The following is a 9233-nucleotide window of genomic DNA, read 5'->3' on the forward strand; positions in this document are numbered from 1 at the left end:
ATATATATATATATATATATATATATATATATATATATATACAAGAATAATACAATACATATATATTTTAATGTTTATATGTTTTAAAAATGTTAATTCTAGATAATCGATATCATTGAGATATGACACCCTCATATAAATCAATTAAATGTAAATATCGGTTAGAATTTGATTACAACATATTTTCTGGTATTAAAGTCACATAATCAAAATATCTTACCAAAGCAATCTACCTGATAACGATTAAAGTAGATGTGATAACACCCCGGGTATGCATTCAAAGTACAATTTTTTAAGAAGTTAAGTCGTCTGCAAAAAAAGCATCATACATTTATAGAATGTAGTTTAGAAGAAAATGGCTCTTATATTACGAAACAAATCTTATTATTAAGCATTAGGCAGGTCTGTGAAACGGAAATTTTGAAAATTGTTTTGATAAATATATGTTAATTTATATATCTCTGTGTTGTTAATTTGAAATATCAAAAACGACTCTTTCCTAATGCCAAAAGTTTACTCACAATTTAACGGTAATATATATAATAATTTGTAGATAAATCTATATGAGGTAAGATAAAATGAAACTAATTAATGAAACTACTTTATTTAGTAAAATAAAACGCACAAATGCGATTGAGAGGTGAGGAAATAGATGTTTACAAGTGTTCCATTCCTTTTTTTTATAACTTCATTGCCTCAAAATCTCTTCTTTTTTTCACTTGTTGGTTACGTCTGGAACATTTTCTTTTCTGAGAATTAATGGACACTGGCAATTCAACGTAATGCAGTGGTCGGCCATTTTATTGACATTCCCTCTTCCCTGTTATCTTCTTTTTATATTCCTTATGTCTTGCTGGAAATTTATCCTCATCCACATTCACCTGAATTTCCAGGAAGAAATTCCAGTGAGCATTTACAAAATGGACTTCAATGCTTATTTTACAAGGATCTCTCCCTCTCCATATCACTAGGACCCCAGGACGGAAAGATTGCTAAACACATTTTTTCCATTGTTTTACTTATTCAACATGAACTAAGCAGGCCTTATGAGGAGCCCACAACTTATATTGGCCTCCTAATTTCACGCCAAAATGGGCATAGTAAGATTTTTCGAAAAGTTTGGTAATATTCCTCTGTTATGTATGAGTCATATACCCGACCCAAATATAATAAAGGCTAACCGGGCTTGTTGCACATCTTGTAGGAAACGGAAAGAGGGAGAACGATTTTTAACATCATCTATGGGATTTACCATCTAAAAGTATTCACATCATCAAAGAAGTATCGGAAAGTAACATGTGATACAATAAAATAATATACGTAGCATATATACATTGAGAAAGGCATGAAGAATTAAGTGAAATATAAAAGGAGGCATGCTGTAGGATTGAACCCAGAACCGTGTGGTTGGTAAGCAAGATACTTACCATATAGCTACTCCTGCTCTTATGTTAGAAAATAATTTTTATATTTAGTAATATGAAACTAGCGTAGGAGGATGTTACCGGTAAAGAACAGAACATTATGCTTTGTGATCTATTTTGGTTTTAAATTCTAATATTATATTGCGTATCTTTACCTTCAGTTCGTTCTATATAACGTGCAGCACATAAATATTTGTTTGTCTTTAACTGACTACAATCTTTCTAAAATTTTCTAGACATCGCGCCAATATAAAATATTCCACTAATCAAATTTGATGAATTGCCTGCTTATTAAAATCAATTAATATGCAAATATTAGATGTGAAAATTTTAATAATATCCACAATTAAGAGAAACGTACCTGCAGTAATTCTTATCAGGATTCAAACGTGGGTATTTTGCCCAAACATGTGGACACATAACTGTTGATCTACATGTGATTTTCGTAGCAACACCTGCACATTTTAAATTTTAAGTTCTTCAACATTCTGGCAATATTCAAGGAATATAATGTAAGACATCTTAACTATAATATGAATTCATGTAGTAAAGATTGTTTGCCAACATAACATGGCAGTCCTGGTTTAGGACGAATGTTGCTGTAATTCAGCCCAAGATCGTGTCGTATAGCCAGCTGGAGACGATGTCTCTTGGAGCTAAATTACAGCAACCTTCGTACTAAACCAGGACTGCCATGTATGTTGGCAAACAATCTTTACTACAAAGCACTGTTGCTGAATATCTCTCATTGTGAGATTTAAAAATGATAATTTTCTAATATGAATTATTGTCTAAAACTATGTTAACATTTAGAGACTATCATATGAATGTGAATATTATCATTGATGAGAATTTTTCTTATAATAATACTGTTTGTAGGAAGAAATGTTTTATGTGATGCACTTGATTGGTTAGATATTTTAAGAATTTATAATTATTGTAATATTGCGGTTATAGGAAATTGAATATGTTTAAGTATCTAATGATAAATTAAACTGATATGATCCGAGTGTATATTCTGTGATTATAACAAGTAAAGATTTTATAATTGTGGTGCCTCGAGGATGTCCAAAGTAAAGGTATGTGTTGAGAATTAGGAGTGTATTCTTCTGTCAGACAATGATGTCTTTATTGAGTAAGTTTGTGGTGGAAAGAGAATCTAATAAGGGAGTATGTCTGTTATCCATATATAGTTATGATGCGCCAGGCTGAGATAATAATGTGTGGAATGAGATAATCTTTTGTAGTGTTATTCATATTACTAAGCTTCTTATATATTACTTTAACTATTATGTTGCATTCAATATAGATACGAACATTCCATTATATGAACATTCCTCCTTCATATATAAATAGTAAATACCAAGGAGAGAGAAACCTCGCTCCCACAAAAATCGACATCTAAGGAAATGATTTAAAACCAATCGCTTGTATCCGACAGTAATTATCTCATCATGCAAACGTCTCCCACGATCATATATCTGTGTCTCTCTGTGGAAGGAGTTCTTTTTTAACGAAGATAAAACGCTCCATCGTTGAAATATAAATAACAAAAACGATGTCACATTTTAAACTTAAGACAAGCCTTGCATATGTTTGCTCTTTCACTCACAGATTTTATTTGTAATGTGCGAGTTGTTTGAAGCCTTTTCCTCAAAACCCTAGCTTATCCAGATTACCATATGCAACAATGATTTTGATATAAATGTGAATTTATATTATAGTTAAGATATAGAAACCGGATGTTTCGAAGCAGTTGTCCATAGCTATCCCCGTTCCCTTTGATATTTATGTATGTATGTATGTATGTACGTGTGTGTGTTTATTGTTGTCTTGCTGTATAATTTTCATGAACCTTCTTATTTCTTAAGGTCTTTCACTGTCATTCGGTTTTGAGAATTGCGTTGTGATATAAATTATACAAGAGACAGTGGAACGCGTATTCTACTCTGTATCCATACGTATATGCATACACCCTCTCACACATACATATCACTATAAGTATATATCCAAATCTCCATATAACTATGTACATATATGTGTATATATCTATGTATGTAAGCATACGTATATAAGTTTGTATATGTGTGCGTAAATGTAGATAGATAGATAGATAAATAGATAGATAGACTGTTGGATGTATGGACAGATAGACAGACAGACAGATAGATAGATAGATAGATAGATAGATAGATAGATAGATAGATAGATAGATAGATAGATAGATAGATAAAGTGTGAGATAGACAAAGTGAGAGATAGAGATAGAGAGAGATAGGGTAGGTAACAGAGAAGACAAAAAGATAAATCTAATCATACACATAAACTATGCATACATAACTAAAACAAGTTTTAAAAACAAACTTTCATTGCTTACCGACAATGAAAAAAGAGAGGCAGAAAATATATTTCATTGTATATATTCAGCTTGCATGAGTGGTCGCGTAATGGTCACCTACGTTCTTATATTCATTCAAAGACGCAATAAATGTTGTTTACATTAAAACATGTTATATATTTTCTACGTGTAGTATTTTATTGTGACGTTTTTAATGATCTGTATGGCGTTTAAAATTATATTTATGTTCAGTTTGCGAACACTGAAATATAAGATGTATTTTAAATGCGAATTTCAGCGGCGGATTTTCATTATAAGTACTTCACACATGCACACAATAACATGTTTATGCATATATGAATTTCTCGTCTATATAAGTGATGTTTTTTTTTATTATTAATTGAAGGCGACTGAGTATATAATTAGTCCTTGGGCTAAACAAGAAACGCACATACATACTATAATATTACTAATTGATTAATGGAGGCATTAATGTCTCATTAATCAATTCAAAATTAGTTGGAAACAGCTGCAGTGAATTGACACATTATCCATATGTATATATATATATATATATTTGAAGAAAAAGAAAGCAGTTGGGATTCTGGATAATTCTTTATTAAAGCCTTGTTCATTTAATCGAACACTTCGAGACAGAAATTTTAACCGAAATGATGAACGTTACCTGTTTTTTTATGCGAATCAGATGTTTTTTTATTATTTCTTTAGAAAGGGAGATTATTTCTTTGTTTTTTGGGGGAAGAAAAGGAGAAAGAGACAAAATGAGAGGGGGCAGAAATGTATATATATGTACATGTAAGTATACATGCATATATATACATACATATATATATATATATATATATATATATATATATATATATATATATATATATATATATATATATCAATATCAATATATATATATATATATATGTGTGTGTGTGTGTGTGTGTGTGTTTTTATACACGCATATATAGTATATTGTTTGCGTTATTAAAAGAGATTATTTCTTAACATGGATTTTTTTCTAACCCGGTGAGAATGTTCAATGGTTCCATTATTTTAAGTATTATTTATATTAATGCACACAGGTCAATAAACAATTTACTTGTTATAAAATATAATAAAATGAATTATCTACGCATGTTTTATTAAGCTGTGAAACAATTGTTTTTATATAAGGATTTCCATTGATTAAATGAATTTTATAATACTGGTATTTTCTCTGGTTATTTATGACTTTAGTTATATAACACATATTCATACCGTATATACATAAATAAATCAATATGCGTGTAAGCAAGCAGCTGTTACATCGAACTATATGTGACACACTCTCCTGAAAGTGTCCACCACTTGAGCAGACGTTGCTGGAACACGAAAATCTACGATGAAATGTATTATATACTTGTGTCTTCTCACCGTAGGTAAGTAGGCAAAAGAAAAATAAAGGTTGACCATCTTTTTCCCTATCAATTTCTGAGACTCAATGTAAATTGATCCTGACTATGTGTCTGTCTCTCTGTCTTACTATCTATCTATCTATCTAGCTATCTCTCTCAATCCCCTTCTGAATCTCTTCACCTCTGAATCCGTCTGTTTCTCGTTTACTTTTCTTTCTGTTTTCTCTGCCTTTTCTGCCCACATATATACATGTGTGTATGCGTGTGTACATAGAACGAGAGAAATAGCAATATATAATCTCACTAAACTTTCGACATATTTTAGTTAAAAAATAAATTTAATCAATGCTTTTTACAAACATTAATGAAATATATTACTAAAAAGTTTTACTTTCGAACATGGCTTCAGCAGCAACGCGATGCCCTGTGTCCGCTTATACAGAATTGCTCAAGACGTTTATTATATTACTTCAAGAAACTTACTCAATAAATATATAATTGTAAAACAAAAGAATACAGCCTGTCTTCTCAACACAAGCCTCTACATTGAACAGACTGGAGGCACAAAAATTATAAACTTTATATATTTCATAATTAGGGTAATAATACAAGCAAGTTTCAGATCAGAAAACTATGAAGATACGTACAAACTATATCAGTTTCTTTAATTATTAACTGTGTAATCCTATTAAATGTTCCCACAACGTCAGTAACGCAAAATAATTGTATAACAATAATTATAAACTTTTACTGTATCTAACAAAGCAAGCTTTATACATCCTAAATTTCCTCCCACAGAAAGGCAGTTGATATACTTATATACACATATTCATTTATTATATTCATTCAATGTTGTAAGAATTTTAAAGAACTTACCGTTTAAACTTTGTAGGTGCTGCTAAGAATATGTCTTGTAATTCCGAAGACCTATGCCCCGATGCCTGGATAAAATATCCAATAACAACGCATGATATAAACTACTGCCCGTACGTTTTTCCCTAGTTTTCGTTCTTACTATGCCTATCACGTCTATTATTTAAGTTTTAATTTATTTAATGAGTGATCATATCATCTGTATATATAATAATTAGGTTTTTAATTACCATGGTAACGTCTAGAAATGTTCAGCTAGATTGCAGTCCATTGAAGCTAAGAAAGTCCTTATATTAGTGTACATGTTACATAGAACGAAAGAACGTTAGTATATGCAATAGGTTTGAATCCAGAAAGAAAATATATTACAAAGAACAATGTTCAGTGGACTACAGATTATGCCATTCAAAGTTAGTTTTGTCCCTTACAGGACAGCCATATTATGTTGGCAATTAAAGTTTATTTTGAATATTATGATTTTGATTAAACTTTGTATAGTATAATTATAGTTAATATCTGAAGTATGAAAGACAAATAAGACAAAGAAATTTTCTGTCAAACTATAAAATGCAAAATAATGCAACACAGTTTTAAATAGTCTTAAATGGTACTCATTTCATCAGACAGCAGATTTTAAACTTATAGATAATGCAGGAATGATACTTTTATTTTTCAAAACTGTTTTCTACTGATGTATGATGTTTATTTGCAGACGAATTAAAATGTATGAAGTTTGTACGAAGAATCATCACCCAGAGTGTCTCGCTTTCTACATATATCTTTATCGCTTGTTATGTATTGGTAAGATATTTTGATTTTGTAAGATTAATATTACAAACAATATACCAAACAATATACATTTAAAAATTTACTTTAGGATTTCACTATGATGTCTATTAACATTCATTTACAAGTAGCATTTTAAATTACGGTATAAAATACGGCCATTAAAAATTATGTAGTTGCATATATTATTAGCTATTTAATATACGATGCAGCACTGAAAACATACCATACGGTTTGGTTCTTAACATTCCCAAATTTTATCCCTCTCAATTCGAATTATTCATAAATACTCGCAGTACCAATTATATACTACGGTATTCTATGTGAATTTGATGAACGTCTGATATTTACTTTTATCAATGAATATGACGAAAGTGTAGGAATGCAAAGTTAAATTGTGACAAGTACCGTAAATCCTCGAGTATAATCCGCATTTTTTTTCCCAAATTTAAAAGTCAAAAATTCTTAGTGCGTACTATATACGAGGTTAAAAATGAAAAATATCTTCTAAGCAATGTCCGAGTCTCACTTTGCTGTCCGGCAATGTTTATTCAGACGCATTTTGTGATGTCGGGCGCGAAAATACTTTAAGCTAAGCCTGAAAGCAATGAAGTCATAAAAGAATCATCCATAACTTGCAGTAAGCAACATTTATCAAAATAAAAGTATTCAGAACACAGAGTAACATGCAACAAAAACAATTTACAAACATATTTACATTCCCATATAACAGTTAAGAACATCACCATTATTGAATTACGCATAAGGGGTGCGTATTATACACAAGGTTTAGGTTTTTCAGAGGTACAGCCCCCTAAAAATCCCCTGCCTATTATACTCAAGGGCGGACTATACTCGAGGATTTACGGTACTTGGAACAATCCTAAGTATTTACTTGCCCCACCTTTGATTATTACCGGTTTATTATTTGGGGATTAACAACTTCAGTCTAATTATACTGATTTCTTCGCCTATTCCAGATCCTAAACCATTAGAGAGTCGTGCTTCGCCCTGCTTTATGAGTTCCTACAACATATTACTGATACATATTTTATTGATGTTGATGTGCTGCAATTGAAAATCACCCGAAAAGAATATATTTGATGTAATAATGTGTGTAAAAATATAATCAATTTCTATTTTGTTACATTCGATATGCACAATGTATTTATGTGTTATAGTTTTCAGTTGAACATATGCTTGTAATCTGAAACTGAGGAATTGATGTCAAACACTTTTCCATTAAAGTAAATCTTAGATGTTTTACATTCTGTGTCTGGGTAAGTCGCAGGTTCTCATGTCTTAGCCACTGTTCCGATATTTTAACTTTACAAGCATTTCTCACCACCTGTTGTGACATTATCATCAGCGTTCAAACAACTGAACATTTCTTGTCAGACTGTGGTAATTCGATGGATCTAAAAAGTTTGTTTTAAAATTAACCTTTTACTAATGCCTATTTCCTGGAAACATGATGATGAGCAGTCAAGCGACCACTTTCAGGGTTCAATGCACGCAATTTCTCAATATGATCATTGTCCCTTATCGAGGAATTTCGTCCGAATCAGGATTGGCTGTGATAGATGTGCTTCTCAATTAGAAATAATGGTACCATTTGAGACACTGTGCGACTCAACAAAGCTTCACTTTAGACGCCTAGCAAAATTAGGAAGAAGGTGTCCACAAAAGTTTTTCTCAGTTTCAAACAGAATTTCACTCAAACACGTTGCTTATTCAAATTTTGATTCGGCAACCTGTAACAAACCAAAAGGTGGAATCGATATGCATTCATTCTAGCAATTCTAGCGTAGACTAACAAGCGAATTGTGAAGAAGCTATTTATTTAATTGATAGCCAAGATTAATCATATAGGGAAATGTGGCTGTCATGGACCAGCAGCAGTTGATTGACGCCCTATTTGAATACAATTATCGGGTTTGAACCAGCCTTAGATGAAGGATTAATTTCATTTTTGTTAGGTCGTTACGCGGTAGGATCGCAGCGAGTACCGACTAGTATCAGTGAAAAGTGATACATAAGACAGACAGACAGACAAATAAATAGATAGAGTGGTAGGTAGGTAGATAGGTAGATGGATAGATAGATAGATTGGTAGGTAGATACAGAGATAGCTACTCCCTATAGTCATATAAATATTAATATCACAGTCATGTTATAATACATTATCATTGATAGCTGTTGATTTCCTATCCAAAACCATGACGAAACAATCCACAATAAATCGTCATTCACAAAGTTACAACAATTGTCTTCAATTCGGATTTTCAATGATAATTTTATTTTCAATCTCTTAACAGATTATGTCCTTACCACAAATCGAATCTGAAGCTGCAATTGTGAACAATATAAGGAAACCATATATACATACATACATGTGCATATATAT

The 9233-nt window shown here is 31.2% G+C and overlaps 1 protein-coding gene and 1 long non-coding RNA gene across 3 annotated transcripts in view; one reads left to right on the top strand and one right to left on the bottom strand.

Moving 5' to 3' along the window:
• Nucleotides 1-3916, bottom strand: part of LOC106874740 (uncharacterized) — a 5439-nt gene extending 1523 nt beyond the window's left edge. The window contains exons 1-3 of the mRNA XM_014922576.2: nt 3801-3916; nt 1786-1879; nt 221-309 (exon numbers count right to left, since the gene is read on the bottom strand). Of these exons, the coding sequence (XP_014778062.1) occupies nt 221-309; nt 1786-1879; nt 3801-3837 (220 nt within the window). The 5' untranslated portion in view covers nt 3838-3916. The remainder of the gene's footprint in view (nt 1-220; nt 310-1785; nt 1880-3800) is intronic.
• Nucleotides 1922-9233, top strand: LOC106874730 (uncharacterized). 2 transcript variants are annotated; one of them, XR_008266048.1, is made up of 6 exons: nt 1922-1936; nt 5010-5191; nt 6060-6153; nt 6753-6841; nt 7807-7939; nt 9145-9233. It is a non-coding gene; the product is annotated as an uncharacterized LOC106874730 (long non-coding RNA). The 2 variants fall into 2 exon arrangements; XR_008266047.1 differs by lacking the exon at nt 1922-1936 and adding an exon at nt 2489-2503.

Source organism: Octopus bimaculoides, chromosome 18 (genome assembly GCF_001194135.2).
Source record: "Octopus bimaculoides isolate UCB-OBI-ISO-001 chromosome 18, ASM119413v2, whole genome shotgun sequence".
NCBI classification, from domain to species: domain Eukaryota; kingdom Metazoa; phylum Mollusca; class Cephalopoda; order Octopoda; family Octopodidae; genus Octopus; species Octopus bimaculoides.